Below are 22002 nucleotides of genomic sequence, written 5' to 3' on the forward strand. Positions count from 1 at the left end.
CATGCAACGCTACAGTCACGCGATTATATATACATGGGACCGACCTGTACGCTTTGCGTTCGTGTCATTTTTGACATCACCTTCTGTTTTTTCCGACACAACCATGGCCGGGAATATTACGGTATGACAGTTAAAATGCAAGGAGATAAATAATTTCGGCGTACTTTGTTCGAATGGCGCTTTGGTTCCGCAATCACACTTCGTGAATTTTAGGTTGATTTTCGAGGCATATTTTAGGTAATTTTGCTCGCCAGGTTTTCGCTAAAATTTCACACTTTATCATTGTCAAATCCTTTAATATGTTATATGTGCATATTCGGACATGTTTTCAAATTCAAACTAACTCAATTTTAATCCAAAAATAGGTTTCCTTAAATTGTTATTAGCTTGAGAAGTTGTTTACTTTTTCTCAACTACGCGAGTACATGTTGTTTACTTTATGCAAATGAGGCTCGGCTGCCGATGGATTTCTGCGAGATAATTGGGGTGCTCCACCGCGCCTGAATTTGCTCTCAGCCAATCAGATGCAAGAATTTCAGTAGCTTGTCACATCTATGACAACCTGTCACTGATGACAAGTTTTATGAAACGGGCCCCTGGTTTGGCAATCAAGTGCATAGAGAATACAAAACATGAGGAAAACAAAAATATCATAACACCTTCAGCCACAATGATGCATGATTACAATAATTGAATCGATGTCAGAATTCCAGTGCAACAGTTGCATAACTGTATGATCAAAAGCTCCAATAAGTAGCGTTAAATATGGAATTATCAGACTGTGAATAACTGATCCCCCATGAAATACAGGAATACAACAGTAGGATAGACGCCTCTGAAATAAGTTAAAGCATCAACTATTTCAACCCTATGATACTGATCATAACTGTTTTTATGCACAATCCTTTCCCCTCATTTCCTAATTCTTGCAAAGTAGTAGTCACATGAGTTATATTTAAACTGATGTACAAATGCCCTCTGATGTCAAGTGACTTTAATACATCAAAGTGAAGATCAACTGGTCTAAAAATGTACCCATAACAACCTTTCCTCATTTACGTAGACTCGGGGAAAGTCCAGGCATTTGAAAAAAAAAAAGAATGTCACAGACAATAAATTTGACACAGTATCGAGTAAGAACCTCTCTTCTATTTTTCCTTTTCCCTATTGAGACAGACATGAATAGCATTTTTTTATATCAAAAAGAATTTCTGGACATCTTGATATGGAGATCCCTTTTCTAGACACCATTTCAGTTCAGGATTGGTTCATTCTGCATGACTGGTGTCACTACTGCAGTTAGTGTTGTCCTACATGGGGTGAGGGGGGGGGGGGGTGGTCGGGGTTGGATGATGGGGATGAGGGATGGGGGATGAGGACAAGGATCGGTCATGCCTCGGCCTCTGTCTCCGGTCTCTGCCGACTGCTGGAGCCTGATGCTGAAGTCGTGAACTGGAGGACGTGTCTATGCCGCAACTTTCCGTCCCATCTAGGAGAAAAGTGTCCTGGTTTGAGGACAAGAGAAATAGAACAATACAAACAAATGATGATGACGATGATCCACAGCATTTGTATAGAGCCATATATCTGTTTAAGAAACATTCAAAGGCTGAAATACCAGACATGACAAACAGATAATAATGTCCACAGCATGACAATATATCATAAGTTTTTAACATGACAGTGTACAAGTTGATAAACTCCCTGACAACTGTATTAAGCAGGCATTATTTTTATAAAAGGGGTATATCAATTTATGAAGTTCTTCCTGATGTGATCCTACAAATTTTGCAAGAAAGAGGCATCAATTATAATTGAAAAAAAAAAATGAAATATATATCATGCCATTTTTTTAAAACATTGACATCAATGGGAAAGATTTCCCATAGAGAAAGACACTAAGTTAGATCAACTTTTATAAGTATGAAGCCAGTCCCTACATCTTAGTGCACTGCAAATAGTGAGAGCGCTTCAGTTTTGTCATTACTGAGTTAATATCACTGTTCAACAGAGACAGAGAATTCTTCAGAGTTATAAAATAATTTGCTTTGTATTATTATGTTTATCTGGAACTTGTGCATTCATCTCTAATCTTGGGATCTTTTGAAAAATAAAAATTTTATTTTGGGAAGCTTACTTTTTAGGTCATAGATTTCTTCCTCTTCTGGATTTGCGAAATTATCATGAAGCTCCCAGGATTTGGGCCAGATCTTCCGGTTGAGGCTGTCGCCATGGCTACGCCTCATCTGGGCCAGCTGGTGGCTGGTGAGGCTGTGTGACGAGGCATTGGACTGGCTGCTCGTTCGCCCACTGTCGGTTGACAACCTCCCACCAAGTGACTTGCTCTTGCTGTGAGAGATCCCACTCTGTGCGGGCTTGGGAGATGATGATGATGGTGCAGGGCCGCCATGGAGGGCATCCCCTCTGTCCGTCGGCGTTCTTTTGGGATGTACCCCCATGCGGGGCTGGTCCCGTTGGGGTGGTTGTCGACTGTGCCTCGACTGCTTCTCACTGGTTTGTTGGTGGGACAGGTGAGCAGCGCGAGGGGGCGGAGGGGTGCAATGGCTGGGTGGGGAAGGAGATCTCTGGGTGCGGTGGGAGTGGTCAACCTTAGAAGCTACAGGAGAGCGCTGTCGCTTTGGACTGGAGCTGCCTGTTATACATAAATGTATGATAAGGTGTGGTACAGTCAAACTCTACACTATTTGAAGTTGCTGATGAACCAACAGTGGTGTTCTAGACACCACTATTGCTACATTCAAACACAAAGTCAAACTGACACTGGGGGTGAATTTACCAATTGCAAGTGGTACTCACTTTAACCTGTTGAGGACGAGTCCCGCAAGTACTCGGGCAGGTGTCTATCGGAAATGTGTGTTATAGCAAAATCAGTCCGTCCTCAACGGGTTAATACTGAACTCGACATCGTACCCGACATCTAGATTAGATTACCAGTGTGCTAATTTCCTGACAGACAGTGAGTATGTGTGATGTACATACTTACGTTTTGAGTTTGCACTGAGCGTCACGCTGTCGATTTTGATGACCCCCTGCAGCTTAATGGCATTCTTCTTCTCAAGGTACTCCTTATTCTTGCGCTTCAACCAGTCCACATGTCTCTGGGTTCGCTCATCACTACGTAGGGGATAGAGAAACAAAATTATAGAAGCACTCTTAACTAATCCATCCAGTCCTCCTGCTTTACACTTAACAATTTCCTGGGACTAAAACATTTCATGAAATAGCCTTCTTGCATCTGATGCTCATTTGCAAATGGATCCCTATAGGTGGCCTCACACTATGCGTTTGTTTTTTTCGATTGCAATGCTTGCGATCTGTTGTGGTTGCCAGATCGCAGTCATTGAGTCGCATAGTGTGAGTGCAAGGCTTGCAAAATTTCAGCCGGTCGCAAGGGTTCGCAGAGGCAACCGCAGACGATCGCAAAGTTTTGAACATGTTCAAAATTTGACAGCAGCTGCAAGGAGGTCGCAAGGCTTGCATACCCCTCCAAGTAGCGAGAAGTCGCATGCTGTCGAGAACTGCGTGCCACTTCTCGAAACCGCAAGCAGTCGCAAGAAAAAAACGCATAGTGTGAGGCCACCTTATTAAGTCTTATAATTATCTAAATAGTGATAAATGACAAAAATGCATTACAAATATCTGATTGCAACTGACTGACAAATTGCCCTTTATCAATGTAAATATGCAGGAATTACTCAATGATTTAGTAGCAGCCATGATAAAAAATCATGGGCATACACATACCAGTTTGACTCGGAATAAATGATCTCCTGATTACTAGACAGGCGTTGTATCCTCTAGACTACTATGCTTCAGTTTGACGAAGTTCATTAACCTTATCATTCTTTAACTTTTGATTCACACGCTCCTCAAACATGAGCATTCAGAACAGATGACATAGTTTCGAAGTCTACATCAAATGAGTCTGGAAGGTGTATTGTCACTAGAAACTCACTCATTGACCATTGAAGACCTAGATGTTGATCGCCGTGACGACAGATCACTCTTCTGCTTCCGGAACCTCTTCTCCATCTTGGCAGACTTCTTGTCAATTGCCTCGGTGGCCTGTTTGTGGACAGTCATCTGATGGGATGCCTTGTTGCCTATTTGCTGCAAGCATCAAGAAGGCGAAGAGGATACGGTAAGATCATATAAATTTTTGGACATTTTTGCTAAGTACTGGACCTGTCTTGATTTTTCCTCTTCTCTGGAGTAAACAGATTTTGCAAACATATACAAATGTGCACAAACTAACACACACATACACACACAAAGAAAGATATAAGATGACAGACAAGTGAGAATACATCATTTTGTATTCTTATCCATTATTTGTAATAGATGGTATTGCAATTAGATTTATAATGAGTAACAATAACACAAAACTAAATGTCTCGTGTATTGATACAACTTGACCAAATACATGTGTATGAACATTCACATAAAATAACTGACGCAAAAGAAAGATCTCATATTCAACCTTTCAACTTGTCAAGGCATGTACTTACAAGACATCAAAAGAAAGAGGAGATAGAAAAAAAAATGCCATTCACTGGAATTCATCACAAGAATTAGAATGTCTCAGGTGAAACAAAATCCATCAAACATGCATACTACATTGCCTTCCCTACCTCTCCCCCCCCCCCCCCCCCAATCCCAATCAAGTCTGCTGTACATCTCTATCACACATACACATAATGCTCAAAACTCATCTTTACAGCGTATATATCATCTACCTGAGATAAAACTGAACTACAAAAAGGAGTCTGGCCAAATAACTTCATTGCTGTTTTTAGAATGGTTCATAAGGTTCTTAAACTCACCAGATATTGCTCCTGGATTTTCCTCCATCGCTCCTCAAATGCCTTCTTGTCCTCCACCTGCTGCTTCCTCCTCTCCTCCTGGTCAAAGAGGATTTGGGGGAAAAAAAAACCCATAAAATATGATATCTATGTCGGGGAAGATTTCAGATATGCATGCACACGTAGGCAGAATTTCATTGCTCCATGTATTCTGTCACAATTATTATACTGAATTTCACGTAATTTCAAAGTAAGCCATGATGAATGATAAATTACTTTGTATGTTTTCTCAAATGAATTGTTTATTTGCACCACGCAGAAACAATAAATGAAATGAAATGAATGTCAGTAACCTCTAAAAATGACAAATACAACAACCCCACAAAATAACTGGCATTGTACAGTGTCAAATGACTCTTTTACTAGTACTGGTTGGCAAACGGAGACCCATTTTCCACTTAAAAGATAAGTATTGCAACTCTGTTGACAATGTTAACCCGTTGAGGACGGGCTGATTTTGCTACGACACACATTTTTTGTAGTCAATTGCCCGAGTATACTTGGGACTCGTCCTCAATGGGTCAAGAGTGAAAATATGAGTCTAATGCAAATGCAAATTTCTCATAGAGATTAAACAGGAGTGGACAGTGAGGTTACCCTGAGTTTTTCGGCTTCCGATGACTTCTTCTCCATCCTCTGCTCCATCTCCTTGCGGATGTCCTCCAGTCTCTTGACGAGGTTCTCCTTCTCCTGCATGGCGTGGGACTTGATGGACTCCAGACGCTCGTGGTCCACGCTCAGCAAGTCATCCAGGAACTGGACATGGTCTGTGCATTCCAAAAAAAATCAAACAGGATATGAACCTCTTTGGATTTTCATATAATGACGCTACATAAGTTTGTCTTATTGCAGATTAACTCTTCAAAGACACTTGGCTTAATGGCTGAAAGTGGCCTGATGAAATTCCTCATTTAAAAAAAAAGACAATTTAGCACATGTCCAACAACATTACAAGAGAGAATGCACATCAAATTTACACAATAAGATATCTGGAGAATGTTCTTCGAAACAGCAAATTTTTAGATGAATTCAGTTCAGGGGGATTTGCTTTTGGACAAATTATGTACTTGGTATCTTTGCACCACACATCAAATGCACCAGTATGTGCTCAATGGGTGGTACTCGATTCTCATTAACCCTGTCATCATCACTGTCTTAAATGCCATTGCCTTTGTACACATAGCAGTCGCCGACAAGACTGAGAGAGTTAAAACTTTGCAGTTTCCATCTCCTGACAGTGCTCTCACCTACTCCTTTTCCAATATCTTCCTCATGGAAGACAAATAAAGAAACAAATGAAGAGTTTTGCAAAATGAGCTGAGCGCCATTTTTAAACATTTCAAAGTAAGTCCATCATCAGATAGAGCAAAATTAAACCTTCCCAGTAAAACCTCACTTGTGACATAACAAGGAATATTCTAGAAGTTATGATTAAAAATGTCCTGTATTTCCTTATTTTCTTTGTTTTTTTAAGCAGCTTTAATCACAAATATCTCAACAAGAATGGAGTTAGCTTGTTTTGAGATAAAACTCTTCAAATGTCTACCTTTGATGTAGCCCTCCCAGTCTCCCAGTTTCTTGTCGATGGACATAGAGCGCAGACTCTTCCTCTCATCTGCCTGCTGCTTTTCGTCTTCATTTCGTTGCTGGGCGTGGTCGTAGCTGGGGTGGGGCGCCACCGCATAGGGGCGGCCCTTACCCGTCCGGGAGCCCTCGCTCTTCTGCGATGCATTATCGTCCATGTTCTTGGCACTGCCGCCTCCTTTGACATCTTCGCGCCTGTTGGTCTCTGCACCCTCCGTGAGTTCATCCCTCGGTGTGCGGGGGGAGTCCTCTGCTTGTTTGTCCGTCCCATCAAGATCTCTTCTCCTCTGGGCTCCGACTGAAGCCAAGAAGTCCATGCAGGCCACGGCACCACTATCCCATGCACAGTCAAGCGGGGTCAACATTAGACCCTGCAGATTTCATGAGAACATGAGGTAGATTAATTATCTCAATGACATACCTTGATCTTATGAATGCTAATACTAGTACTACATTCAACTGCTTCAAATTCTACACATATGTTTTTTTTTTTTTTTTTTTTTTTTTTTTTTTTTTTTTTTTTTTACAGGATCAAATAAGACTGCAAAATTGGTCTCAAAAGGTGGTTTAACTTCCAAAATTTTTTTGAATAGCAATTGTAAATTTTCACAATATATTCTAGATAATTGTAACAGAGAGAAATCTTTCTGAATCCTAATTCTTTGTGATACATCGTACTACTTTGCATTTGGACATATATGACAAAACGTCACAGCTCAGAAACAATTTACTTACTTCAAACAATAAACCAAAACTAATACTCTATGTATATCACTATATAGTTCTCTTCTAAGAATATCATCATTAATAAAGACACAAGGTTATTTATGCAATAGTATATATTGGGGTGACAACGCAAATAAGTAGAATTAATCAGCTCTTACGTTTTCATGGTGATAGATGGCATCAAGGTCCACCTTGAGATCTGCCAGATACCGACACGAAGTCACCTTGGCATTTTCTGCTGCCACATGCAGCGGGGTTCTGCCCTTCTCATCCCTGGAGTCTGGCTTGCAACCATTGGCAACAAGGAATTTAAGGATATCTGCAAACAGACAAATGGATAAATGAATGAATGAATGAATGAATGAATGAATGAATGAATGAATGAATGAATGAATGAATGAATGAATGAATGAATGAATGAATGAATGAATGAATGAATGAATGATTGAATGAATGAACGAACAAATAAAGGAATGAATGTATGAATGTATGAATGAACATGAATGAATGAATGGATGAATGAACAAACAAATGAAGAAAAAATGAATGAATGAATAAATGAATGAATGAATGAATGAACAAATGAATGAATGATTAAATAGATAAATGGATGGATTAACAAGAAGATGAATGCATAAATGAATAGACAGAATGTGAGTAATGATGTCAATCATTTCTTAATGTACGTTGACATTTCTTTCACGTCCATTTGAGATTCATTCAAATCCATCTGGGACCATTGCCTTCGCTTCAAGGATAACCAAGTTTTAACCTTGATTAGGATAATAGTTTTCCAGTCTGCATGCCAAGCAACAACAACAACAAAAAAAAAAAAAAGTCTCCTACACACCAGAGGATGTGATGTATTGATATAGGAAGTACATTGACAGCAAATATTTTTTTTTTTGTTTGAGAATTCAGTGCATATTGCAACTGTCCATGTGACATGATTTGCATGACCTATTTAAGGTCACATGGTGCTTATCATCTATGTGAGGAGTCACTGTTAAGTCATGCGTGAACAAATTGAGGCGCTAATTTAATGGAAGTTATTCAGTGAGCTATGCTTTATGGTAAAATTTGAAAGTCCTGTGCACCACAGGTAATGACCCCCCCCCCCCCTTTCATGCATGACAAGCATTTGCACAAATATTTAATCCTCGTTGCTAATAGTGCACGAACAATTTGAGGTGCTCATTTAATGGAAGTAATTCATTGCTTGCAGAGGTCAAGTCTATGTTTGAGCTTGTTGTTAAATGAATTCAAATTGGCCCACTAACTACAATGCTCCACAGGGGGTGCTCTTATTACCAAGTTATACAAGCCTAACCAAAAGATTTCTTGTGGTTAGGAGCTTTCATGCTTATGTGAAGTTTAGTCAACTATGAGATGCGTTCACGAGATCGCTAAATTCAAGTTTTGGGTCCTCATGTGACTACACTTTCACCAAAAGTTTAATAGCTGACTTGAAGTTGACTTAAAAGTTAGGGGCAGCTGCTTGTGTGAACATTATTATGGCCAGATTCATACCTAAGTCTTCCCTCAAAATAGCCTCATGGAAGGGGGAATGGCCTAAAGGACCGGTGGACTCCAAGGATCCATTGTGCTCTCGAAGGAGCTTCAGTACATCTAGGGAGGCAGATTCCACTGCACAGTGGACAGGGCTATGTGGAAAAGAGACAGACACACAAAGAATACTGTAGTTACATATTTGCATACACATGATGGTGAGAGCAAAATATACAAATAAGAAATATATTAATATATAGCACAATGACTACACTGGGAGTTGGAATAATATGAATATATATACATCCTTGTGCATGAAAATACTTCAGTGGGGAAATATTCAAAGTTATTAATTGAAATGCATACATCATTCTTGTCAATACATCTTTTTCCTCTTGCAAGAAAACTGAAACATGTATCACTCAGACTCTGTATCAAAATACCAGTAAGGTTCAAGTGACAAAAATACAAATGCAGTCATGAATTCATCTGTGCCACACCAATATTGTTTTTAACTCTGGCTAATTCAGGATTTAAAGGAATTGTATAATTTTGGTGGGGACCTGGTTTCAGGTTTATAACATTTTTTAGTGAGATAATGAGAAACTTCTTATAAAATATGACAAAATGTGTAATTCCAAGAGGAATTCAATGCTGATTTGATGACAACTGGTTTTGAAATGGCCGAGATACTCAAAACAAGCAATACTAATACAAAGTGGGACCCACCTTTTATTAGGATTTCTTTGTTTTACTTTGTTTTGGATGTCTCAGCCATTTCAAAACTGATTTTCATCAAATAAACTTTGAATTCCTCTTCGAATGGTATGCTCTGTAACATTTCATAAGTGATTTCTTAATATCTAACAAAAGTTGAAAGCTCAATCTTCATCCCCACCAATACTATACCAGTCCGTTAAAGATAGTGCAAGATATGACCATGATGCAAAGATTTCCAGTGAAATTAATGTTTTCATAGTCACAATTCATTCCAAATCTATACGAAGTCTTTGATGCAAGAATATCAATTGATAAAACACACTGTGGGTATTTCTCACCTCTTGCCATTGGTGTCTGCGTAGTTTGGCGATGCCCCACTTTCAAGGAGCAACTCGATATTGTCGGCCTGGTCCATGGCTGCTGCGTAGTAGAGCGGCGTGCAGCCATTCTTATCAGGAACATCCACCTTGCACTCGCACTCCTTGATGATGGTCTCCACACAGCCAGAGTGATTGCATGTTACAGCACAGTGCAGAGCTGCAGAAAGTCATGAATGACAAAGGTATACATCTCTGAGTGTTATATATTCCTCATTCACTACAACATATCGTCTGTTGAGAATGAGAAGGGCGTTAAGTTGTCTCGAACACTATGGATTTAGTGACAAATTAATGCCCTTATCATTCTCAACCGACGATATTATATCCTATCATAACACTGTCATATATTTCAGTATATATCATAGCATACATTATCTTGCATTGTCAAATTATCTTATTAACTTACTGCAACAGTATTCATTTGTTATTCAACTGTTTAAAATCACATGACAAAATTAATCTGAAATCCTGAAAAGCTCACATTCTCAAAAGATTCAGTTTAATGCTAATGTACCTATATGCAAAAACAATTTGATCTACACAATAAAACAAAGTAATTCATTTAATCTTGAAATTTATGGAGATTTAATCATACCTTAAAAAAAAAAAACACACACACAAAACAAATCACAAGCCACTATAAATAATACAGAAGGTAATCTTATCATAAACTGACCAAGGCCCTGTTATATCAAAAGATAAAATCGATTTTAAATTTCCTTAACATACAGGCTGCCATAGACGTATGATAGAAGTCAACTTTATAATCAATTTTAACTCTTCATAAAACAGGGCCCAGGAGCTGACGACCTCTTACGGATTCATATTTGTATTTCCTTTGAGTTATTTCACGATGGACAATATATGCTCATTAAATCCATTTAATTTTGAAAACTAATGCTGGAATGGAAGCTTAATAGTCACAGCTACTTTGTCTTGTTTGAGCTGGCAGTTTCATTGTTTATTTGCGATTCTGGATGTCCAGTGGAGTGTAAATGCATGGTGAGTGTGGCAAGAGTTGTGAAATGAGCCCATGACTGCCAACAAACCTGTCAATCCATCAAGGTCAGCCATGTTTGTGTTAGCCCCAGCTTCCTTGAGCAGTCTGCAGGCCTCGCTGCTCCCTGCGCTGGCTGCCCACAGCAGCGGAGTCTTGTGACCAACGTCGATCGCATTCACCTTGGCCCCTCGCTCGATTAAGGCCTTGAGGCCAGACATGCAAAGGAAGAGAGAAAAAGGATGATTACACAATGAATTTGTCTGCGTTAGCATCTGACTGAAACCTACCATCGATTACCTTTTTTTTCTCCAAGTGGCATGAGCACTTTCTGCACTGACAGTGGCACAAACATTGTGTGCTGTCTGGTCCAGGTTAATTACCCACTTGCTCCAAAATCATCATATTTAGATGTCTCACATCTATGAGGCTGGGTTAAATACAACAACAGTGGCGGAAGGAAGCAGCATGCTTCTCCCGAACATAAAAAGCAAAGCACACTACCAACAATGTATGATGGCAATGCACACAGCTCCTTTTGAGAGTACATGTACATGTGTGTTCATACAATACTTGGATTGTGTGTGCATTGTTTTTGGTCTGTGTATTGATGGAATACTGCGTGCATCAGGCATTGCAAGATGGGTCGAAGACACAAAGGGTAAGAGTTGTGGTTTTTGCCAGGAAGTCTTTGGCACGGGCTAATCAAATTTGTTTGAGCATTGAGAGAGTAGCCCTCAAATCAATAACTGAGAGCAGTGGTGGAGATATTTACAGGCACACAAATTTGGGGAAAAAAAATTAATGCACTCTTTCATATCATCTCTAAGATGCACACACAAAAAAGAATTATCAAAAAGAAAAATGACAGTCAGGTTAAGGCAAAACCAAAACCAAAAAACGAAAGCACATTATCACTCATAATTGTGGCACATAATGGCACTCTGGGAAATGAGATGAATCACTAATACACATTCCCCATGCCCTATTCATTCCCTTCCAACCCACATCCTCACCTTCAAGGTTTTTCATTACTCTAATGACAGAGATCAAAATACCTAGCAAGGTTTGTAAACTGGAAATTTAGGCTTTCCTCTTCTTTTCTTTTCTTTTTTTAAGTGGAAAGCCATCCATGTGTAAATTGACCTTAATGAAAAGAGCAATATCATTCAGACAGGATGGTTTATGTTTCTTTAAAAATGGCAATCTAAAAAAAAAAATACTTTAATGGATGATTTCAATGAAACATCCACTGTCCTTAATTAATTAAGGAGGGGAGTTACATTGTACAGGTCTGACACACCTTTGTGGATGATGACAATGTATTTATGGTCTACAAAACTTTCAAAATCACCTGTAAGTACAGAGCTACATGAGATCCAAAATTCACAGAAATGTCAAAGTTGCAGAGAGACGTCATCATTGCTGTTGTATGCATGTATCACAAAGACACAAGAAGTCATGAAATAGCTACATCTCATCTCATTCAAGTGCCGTTGATGCTGACACAGAGTGACCTTGATGTGTTGTAACCAAGTCAGTTTTCTTGCGAGAATTTGAAGTCTTCAATAACAACTGTGACAGGTGTATATAGCTGCAAAATAATGCTCTAAGACAAGAAATTAAACGAATGCAAATTTACACATCATTGCAAAGTTTTAAAGTCTGAAAAATTGAGTAATACAGAAAATAAGAAAATGGGCAATTGCAACTTTATCAGACTTCAATATTGAAGGGTCACTCATAGAAAATAACTGCAACAACTGATCAAGATCATCTCAATCAAAGAAGCTTCACCTACCTTCAGGCACAGTATGCCAATTCCAGAGACGTTTGGGTCTCCGCACATCTGAGCAGCATAGTGTAGAGGCTGTGCACCGTGGTCGTCGACCAGGGAGGGGTCACCACCATGGTCGACCAGTAGGTCAATGAGGTCGTGAAAGCCGCAAACTATGGGCAAAGAAATACAACAAATTCATTTTACATCATCTGGTCATATATATGCTAACATTAAATGTAAAAATTCATCTTGGACAAACTACAACCTAAGGACATACATGTATTACGCAGTATTATCATGTCTCTATGTCTCTGAACTGCTGAATCCAGTGGGGGGCTGGTGTGGCTGCTGCATCCCCCTACCCCAACCAATTTTGGCTCTTAAAAAAACAAAAACAAATCAAAACAAAACAAAACACACACTCCACTTCCCTAACTCTACCCCCTTTGAAAAAAAAAAAAAAAAAAAACTTGAGAAAACAAAATGATTTTCCAAGGGTTCCAGGCTAGATTCTTCAGAACATTGTCCCTTGACGCCATCAAAAGTTACTATTCCCCCCCCCCCCCCCCCCCCCAAGGTTATGGCACACTTGTAAAGTAATACCATAAGACAATTGCATCACATTGTATCCGGCAGTATGTGGAAAAAAAAAAACACAACAACACTAAAACTAGTATTTGCTTGTGCTAACCTTTTGCCTGACTCCGTATGTATGGGACTATATATTGCATCTATTATATCTTTGTTTAATACCTATATGTGCATTTTTGTTTGGTTTGTTTTTATCTGCATAAACAACTGTACTGTATGTGTATGTATGTAATGTTTCTTGTTACCACATTTAACTGGTACACACGGCTAAATGGATACCGGTATTGTCTGGATATTGCCATACTGATATTCGTCGGTTGTATGCCAAAAGGCCCTTAACACTGTACAAATCCTATGTGTTAAGGCCCTCTTGGCATAAGGCCGACGTATTGATATCTTATTCTAAATATTTTCATTGACAATATACTTTTATGGTTAACAAATCCTTTTATTTGACATAGATGTATTTTAGATTGATAATTCATGTGCATGAATATTTTAATTGACATAATGCTTTTGGAATGTGGCACTACAGACTGGTTTGGCATCAAGAAAGGAGTACGACAGGGATGTATACTCTCTCCAGCACTTTTCAACATCTACACAGAGAACATAATGAGGGAAGTACTGGACAGAAAACAAACAGAAAATTTTGATCTCCTACATGTTGGAGGGAAAGAGCTAGGAGATTTGCGATATGCAGATGATGCAGCTATAATCTCTGAATCAAAAACTGGTCTGAGAAGTTTTGTCACAACCCTAAATGAGAGAAGCAACTTATATGGTCTGAAAATGAAGGCATCAAAGACAAAAGTTATGTCAATGGCTAAAGAGAAGAGGGGAAGTGATGAAAGAGTTAGCATTGATGGTTCAATACTGGAGGAGGTTGACAACTTCAAGTATCTTGGGGTGAGAATGCAGCAAGATGGTGATAACAGCAGGGAAACTAAAAGCCGACTAGTTATGGGCTTGAAGGCATTGAATGCCATGAAGAAGCTGTGGCAAGGACAAGACAAGGAGACAAAACTAAGAGTTCTCAGAGCCTGCATTTTCCCAATTGCAACCTACGCATCCGAAGCTTGGGTTCTACGGAAGGCAGATGAGAAAAGAATCGGTGCATTTGAAAATAAATGTTATCGCAGAATTTTGAGAGTACCGTGGGTGGAACAACAATTAAACAAATGAAGACATCAGAAAGGTACTCAATGTACCTAGTGACTGGCTACTGAAGTATGTAAAGAAACAGAAGCTGGGATATTTTGGGCATATCATGAGACACAATGGGATGGAAAAGAGAGTCCTTATGGCCCAATTCCCTGGAAAGCGTAGTAGAGGGAGACCAAGATATAGATGGGACAGAACGGTGAGGGAGACATTTGGTTCTATGGAGAAAGCAACTAGAATGGCTCAAAACAGACGTTTGTATCATGCTGCCGTGAGGGAAGCTATTGTACGCTCTGACAAGAGTATGCTGCGACGACGACGATGACGAATGCTTTTATCGTAACAGCTGACAAATACTGTTATTCAACATTGATATATTTTGGATAGATATGTTAGTAACAGGCATACTGTTTACCGAGGGATGCATGTCTACAAACTGTATCTTTGAGTGGATCAATCTTTTCCATCACTCTGTATACTTCTTAATGTCATTTCTGTAAAGTACGCATTGTTTTATACCATCATACACTCATTTGCATTTACATTTAGTACTATTCTTTATGGTGTGTATATTTGCTTGTATACATTGTACCATGTATCACCTTTTGTACGATGAAATAGAAGAAATTGAATTGAAAAATAAGCAATTGCTTGCTAGCAAAACTTTTGCTAGTAAGCACAAGTAATTGCTTAAGCTGCTGGCAAGCATATTGCTTAGAGGTGAAGCATATTCCTAAAATGTAAGCATAAACATGCCCTTTGCTTGTGCCTGCGAGCATTTGCCTCCTGTTTTTTCAAGCTCTGCCAAGTGAGCTTGAGTTTTTTGCTCGATTCGGATGTACGCCTCTATGCATCACGTTCATGTTCACAAGGGAGAAACCAAGGTTGTAGAGGAGCAGAATAAATCGAAAAGAAATTGCTCTCGACATATATTGGAAACTATTTCGTTTCAACAAGGAGCATGCTCAATGGTTGGTGGACAGATTCTTACATGAGTGTGACGAGAAACGGGCGAGGCCAACACCGGACCGGTGGAAAGCATGGAGGCTTTACTCCACTATTTGGCAGATCCGGGCTACCAAGCAACAGTGGGGGAAGTGATGGGGATCAGGCAGAACAACGTGTCTTGGGATGTGGCAAAAAACATTGACCTCATCGCTGCACAATACCCTACCAGAATCAGGTTCCCTGTTTCAAATGCAAATTGAAGTGGCACATGCAAAGGCATGATGGGCTGACAAACTGGGGTTTCCTTGAACTATTGGGATGATGGACTGCACCCATGTGCGTATTGAAAACTGCATGGTCAGTACAGGGATGAATTCATCAGTCGCACAAATTATCCTTCCTTCAATGTCAAGGCAACCTGCGACGAGAATCATGTCTGCACCAGTGTTGACATTGGCTAGCCCATATCAGTTCACGATTAAAAGATTTTTCAAACGGTGGAACTGCACGCCATCGTTTTATAAAATATATGCGGCTGCTTGCTTGGGGACTCTTGGTTATATGGTTATTTAATGAAATTGTATGTATAGTTTACTATATTTCACGATACTTTTATTATGTATTTTCTAGAAAATGATTATATTTGTGTAATGTATACTTTGTACTTTGTTACGGTTTCTGTGAACGAATGGAAATAAATCTCAATTGAAATTGAAAATTGAATTGACTCCACAGGAGAAGCATTTCACACTACATGATGACACTGTACACTGATCCAAACACTGCAGTCAAGAGATACTTCAACTGGACAGGTATGAGGTTTGCCTAATAAAGGAGACCTCCAGATGATTTTCAGATTTTTACATATGAAAACTATAAATTAGTTATACTGAGTACAGAGTTTCAGGATTTATAATGATTAGGATGAAGAATAAGAATGCTTTCAAAATTTATGACAAATTGCAATGAACATGGATGATGACATGGCAGCCTCACCATAACAATGCACGCGTTGGGGCTCAAGGAAGCAGAGCAAAAGAAGGCATGCATAGATTATACACAGGTTAACTTGCAAGCTAGCAGTATATTGTAATGGGAATTACACTGCTACATTTCTGAAATATGTGAGCCTCCTATGTCATCATCACTGTTCAGTGTGATTTGTTTAAGTTTTTTTTAAAGTATTGTTTCTCTGCTCAAGGACCACAATGAATTCCACAAATCTAAACATGGAGCTATCGATTTATGTCCTACATGATGTGAAATTATGAAAATCGTCTGGAATGCCCCTTTAAAAGCTTGAGAATATCCCCAAGTGCATCTTAGCATCACAATGTGTCGCGTGTTGCGTGGCACTGATGAAGACTTTGCTCACACTAGCAACAATGGCAACCATTGCAGAGCTGTCACACAAGCACCTCGCAATCTCCAGCAACAAGAGAAACATAACCATAATGGTATCACCAACAACCTGCATGGAAGACACCATCAGTGATTAACACTGGAATAAAGTGCAACTGCACACAACACAAAGGGAACAAACGACACTCGTATCTTGGCCTTGGTATAACAAATTTAAGTTTTATTACAACCTGTCATGGATTCACAGTGAATTTGATTAACATGTTGACAATCTGTATAAAAACAAAAATGCTTCCCCTTATCAACTCTTTATGTGCCACATTCGCATGCCCGACTCGGTCTTTGGCATGCCAACTTTGCATATTCTGATCACGCATAAACCGACTGATAAATTGCCAAATGCCACAATACAAGGAAAGCGTTTCTCGCGATTCCATTCCTCTTGCACATAGCTTGCATTTTATGAGGTGATTGACCAGCAAGCGGTGTTCCCTACTGGATTTGTGTTTAAATTCTAAGTTTCTGTTACTGGTTTGTGTGCAAAAGTCACGCCTTTAAAATAATGAATCTATTAGTCATTTGAAAGAAAACAATCATAGATTTGTCATACAATACATCAAAGCAAAGCTTGGCATTTTCTCTACAACTTTCAATTGCTTACTCCATGTCCAGCTTATTACAAATCTATAACAGTTACATAGATTTGAAAAACAGAATGTGTTCCCAAAACATAACTAAGTTGGTATCTTAGAATAATGTGGCACACAGGGGGTTTCTACCATGGCACATATTGGCCCAAACTCACAAAGGTGGTACAAATGAAACCATGGTTTAAACCGTGGACAAAAACCATGGAGCGCCAAGTGTCGCACGAAATATTTCGTTACGATATTTCACATTTCGTCGACAAAATGACCTGTTTGTTAACGAAATTATCATTTCGTGGACAAAATGTTCAAAGTTGCAAAGTGTTGTTCATTTTGTTAGAAAATAATCATTTCATCGACAAAATGACTGATTTCGGAACGAAATATTCCATGCGACACTTGGCGCTCCATGGTTTTTGTGGTTTGATTTGTACCACCTTCGTGAATTCGGGCCAAAGAGATAAAAAACAAAGAAAAGAAAAGAAAAGAAAAGAAAACAAACAACAAAACAAAACAAAATAAAACTCCTTTTGCTTTGAATCACTGCATATTCCTATTTTTTCCCAGCTTCTAGCATTCTGCAATTGCTACAGTTTTACTGAAGTTCTTCAACATGTTCAGTAGGGTGCTGGCTCTGCTCCAGACGTCTTATTTTCATTCGCGTGTACTTGAGCTGCTCAAGGAGAAGCAGTCTCTGCAGCTCTGGTGTCGACAGGTTGATGGTCTCTTCCGTTTCCCCTGGCAACACCTTCCTCTTGGGACCTTTGTTAGGAGCAGGCATGGTTGACAGTGTGTTTGCTTCATAGAATGGACCACGCTTACGATTTGTTGCATGCTGCGACGATGGAAAAAGTTGAACAATGTTAGTTTACCTTTGTATTTGTAACATCATTATTTATCTATTCATCGGTGGTTTAGAAAAATGCGCTCATGTTACAACAGCTGATTGTTTTATTTTTTATCAATTGCCATTTGCAATTTAATGGAGTTTGAATTTATACTTGTGATAGGTGTATGAAAATGATAAAATCAATCTAAAGTGTCAAAATCCAAATAAGGTAATGTATAAGGTGTTTTTTTTTTCAGTATGATTAATTCATCATCTAGGATAAATCAAATGGTTCATTTCTGCCTACCTGCTGAAAAGAAGCACTAGATGACGCTTGACAAGAGAAGAGTGATGAAGAACTTATGCTGGTGGAAGAGCCGGCGGAAGTTGAGTAGAGCATTTTCATGACTACTGGATTTTCACACCCCTTCATGATAATGTAGAGCTCCTTCTCCCACGGACATAGGATGATCTTTCGATTCCCCGTTTGATAAATGTCAGTCTTCTTTTTGACACTCGTCTTCATGTTGGCAAGCTTTTTCAAGATTTGTTTTTCATCCAGATATTTGCCAGTACGGGTCATGATCACGGCCTTTGCCTGCTGTAAAGCAAGGTATTTCTTTTCCTTTGCTTGTGGCAGCTGACACTTCTCCATCAAAATGGGAAATTCTTTGATGATCTCCACCAGCATTGTGCTAAGATCTTGCTCAGTTGTAGTATATTCCTCGCTGTCTGTCATTCTCAAACGTTCTTCTCACATTCAGCTGAAACTAAAACACGCTTAGTATATGTGTGGACATTGAACATTAAGCATTCATCTGTTAGAAGATCACTGCAGAAGGCTATGTCAGGAGCCCACACACACATGTCCCATGAAATTCCTCACACACGAAACCTGCCTCTGTTCTCATGCACACAGCGTTCGCACAGGCATGCCAATGCTATTGTTCAATCCGTAAGCAATTGCTTGGTGAATGCAAGCAAACAGTGTGAGCACAAGCAAAAGGTCATACATATGGATTTAAGCAACTGCTTGAGCTAGATCTTTTGCTAGACAAGCTTCCGTGCTTGAGCAGCTTTTTATGTACAGCCCATTGACTAGGCTGGCACTCCCAATGCCATTGTACTGATTCCTTTCATGATGAAGGTTACTGTGTAATAGGCTAGCACTCAGCATTGTACGTACTTTTTTTTTTCATGATGACTGTAATTACTTCTACTAAAGAGATTTAACACTCATCTTTCAAAGATATATTCTGAAAGTATACAAGTGGCAAAAGGAACGCTGAAACTTTCCTAGCTTAAAGGCATAATTTACAATTTGCAAATGAAACAAAAACCAAGCATTAGTTCTTCGAAATAGTTATAAAATGTGAGTTAGGGATAGAAACAACTAATGTAAAAAATTGAACCTGTATAATCAATTTTAAGTATTGTTAAACATACAGAATGTGAACAATAATTATAATAAAACTGTTTCCAGACTAAACTGTCTACAAATATAGTGATAGATGTCTCCTTAAATATTTTAGGCTTTATTGCAAAAATTTTATATGGTAGGATGTTTTGTGATACAACTGACCCACACATATACATCAAAAGTGATATCTTGAACATTTTTAAAATCACTGCTCCCAAAGGTAAACAGGACCTTTAAAGGGATCATATACTGTATACGCTGAACATTTCGCGAGGTTTTTATTTTCGCGAATTTCGCGAGTCAGCTGCTATTCGCGAAATTAAAAACACACAAAAATATTGACTCTGATGCCGATATGAATGTGACGTACGCGTACATATTTCTCCGTTCAGTACAGGACGCCACGATTGCGAATTTAACCACTCGCAAAATTGTCGTAAGTCCCGATTCTCGAAAATTTAGACTCGCGAAATATATGGCGTATACAGTAGGTTTGGTGGAGACCTAACTTCAGGTTTCTGTCATTTTTCGGTGAGATGATGAGAAACTTCTTATAAAATATGGAAGAGCATGTAATTTCAAGAGGAATTAAATGTTTATTTGATGAAAATCAGTTTTGAAATGGCCAAGATATACAAAAAGAGTAATCTTGATTAAAGGTGGGACCCACCTTTTATTACAATTGATTTGTTTTACTTTGTTTTTGGATGTTTCAGCCATTCCAAAACTGATTTCCATCAAATAAACTTTGAAGTCCTCTTTAGAATGGTATGTTCAGTACTGTTTCATAAGTGGTTTCTTGGTATGTACATTTTTTGTACCCCAAAAAGTTAAAAGCCCAATCCTTGTCTCCAACTCCTGGGGAGCAGCAAATATTACAACTCAAACACCAGATCACCAGGAGCATAAGGAAATATGTTCTATAATGTGAAGGAAGACTCCACATCAAAGAAAAAAAAAATCACCATAATATTATGTTAATACAAGTGTACACTGTACATTACAATAAGAACTATAAGCATATATTCTAAACAATTACCAGTGAACAATAAAGTAGCTAAGCTACATTCAACACCTGTTTTTTGAAGACTGCCTGCCTGTAATGCGATGAAGGAACGATACAGAAATAATTTTGTAGAAGCTTATCTTATTAGAAGCATCCTTACACATTGAGACATGGTCACTATAAACAATTTAAAGCAACAAGCATGAAGGGCACAGATAGAAAACAATTACAATTTAGATTTACAATTTTGTTTACTAATGTACAATTTCATAACATATAACTAATTTGTCTCCCGTTGTCTTCAATTACAATTTAGATTTACAATTTTGTTCACTAATGTACAATTTCATGATATATAATTAACTAATTTGTCTATTTTGTGTCTTCTCTGTTATCAAAATTTTGAAATTCTGGTGGCAATACCATTTATCATAAATATTTAACTTTCTTCCTCTATTACTCAACCGTACTATCCTGACCTGGATCACACAACCACTATTAATAATTTGGGTAAACATTGGTATCCATCCAAGGTGACCGTCCAAATAGATATTTTGTAGCTGCAGGCACTATTCCTTTTGTACTTTTTGCTTTGTTTTGTATTGAAGCATTTTTTTTCATCTTTTCCAGCTCTGTCTACCGAAGCTTGAGAACAGTTGCTAGTGGCAACATCAGAATGGATGAAAAATGCATCACACATTGTACACTGTATGAAATAAAAACTACACTGTATAAAAATAAATACACTGTATACTGTGTACACTGTTTAGAAATAGATACCCCGGTGATAGATGCCAGCTAAAATGGGGTCCATGTGGGCAAACTATTGCCATTTGATATAAACATCCTGTCACCAACTACCAAATAAGGACAGACACGCCCTTGGTGCCTGGTGAAGCTTTTCAATGTTTCATCGCTTTTATGTCTATGGCTCATTACCTGAAACATGTTTGAAACAAACTGGCATGTGTCTATTGTGGCAGCAGCAATCACTCAAACTAATGGTGGATGCCAGACAATAGAGGAGCATACTTGCCCTACTTTTCCACTTCATATCAACTGCAGAGAGCATTGCTTTAGCGCTGAGCATCGATCATGATGAAATATCCGATGTGTGCAGAAATACATCCCATTTTATCGCAGCAAATGTGATTCCAATCAGCATTGTTATCATTGTAATTTGGGGTTCATTTCTTCTCACTGTTGCTCATATTTCTGTTTTCTTTGCTACTGTTGGAGAAGTAAGGAAATGTATAGATAGAAAATTCACTCCATGTTGTAGTGACTTTTATGTATACACTAAACTAGAAATGTCGCTATGGCGACTGGTATGCCTCCGCCATAATGCATGGTTCTCCTCATGGGTCAACAGAACATGTATGTCTTGACATTGTGTGATGACAGTGTAACATAATTGGTATAATTTCAAAATGACAGGTTTGTCACAAATGTGTTG

The 22002-nt window shown here is 38.7% G+C and overlaps 2 protein-coding genes across 2 annotated transcripts in view; both read right to left on the bottom strand.

The window, feature by feature from the left end:
* Positions 1-1299: 1299 nt before the first annotated feature.
* The window catches only part of LOC140230358 (uncharacterized), a 31135-nt gene continuing 10432 nt past the window's right edge, over positions 1300-22002 (bottom strand). The window contains exons 5-16 of the mRNA XM_072310509.1: positions 12601-12749; positions 10852-11005; positions 9761-9959; positions 8724-8857; positions 7352-7512; positions 6430-6838; positions 5481-5650; positions 4845-4922; positions 3977-4131; positions 3005-3135; positions 2138-2653; positions 1300-1505 (exon numbers count right to left, since the gene is read on the bottom strand). Coding sequence (XP_072166610.1) covers positions 1390-1505; positions 2138-2653; positions 3005-3135; positions 3977-4131; positions 4845-4922; positions 5481-5650; positions 6430-6838; positions 7352-7512; positions 8724-8857; positions 9761-9959; positions 10852-11005; positions 12601-12749 — 2372 coding nt within the window. The 3' untranslated portion in view covers positions 1300-1389. The remainder of the gene's footprint in view (positions 1506-2137; positions 2654-3004; positions 3136-3976; positions 4132-4844; positions 4923-5480; positions 5651-6429; positions 6839-7351; positions 7513-8723; positions 8858-9760; positions 9960-10851; positions 11006-12600; positions 12750-22002) is intronic.
* On the bottom strand, positions 17887-18919 carry LOC140232531 (uncharacterized). The gene is made up of 2 exons (XM_072312630.1): positions 18428-18919; positions 17887-18126 (listed from the first exon to the last, which is right to left on the bottom strand). The coding sequence occupies exons 1-2, from the start codon at positions 18857-18859 to the stop codon at positions 17887-17889; spliced, it is 672 nt and encodes a 223-aa protein (XP_072168731.1). The 5' UTR covers positions 18860-18919.

This window comes from Diadema setosum, chromosome 1, assembly GCF_964275005.1.
Source record: "Diadema setosum chromosome 1, eeDiaSeto1, whole genome shotgun sequence".
NCBI classification, from domain to species: domain Eukaryota; kingdom Metazoa; phylum Echinodermata; class Echinoidea; order Diadematoida; family Diadematidae; genus Diadema; species Diadema setosum.

Bases quoted from the DNA above. Each gene is read 5' to 3' on its own strand.
- LOC140232531 (XM_072312630.1), bottom strand. From the start codon at position 18,859: ATGACAGACAGCGAGGAATATACTACAACTGAGCAAGATCTTAGCACA. The intron at 18,127-18,427 runs GTAGGCAGAAAT...CCATCGTCGCAG, and splicing joins CTAGTGCTTCTTTTCAGCAG to CATGCAACAAATCGTAAGCG.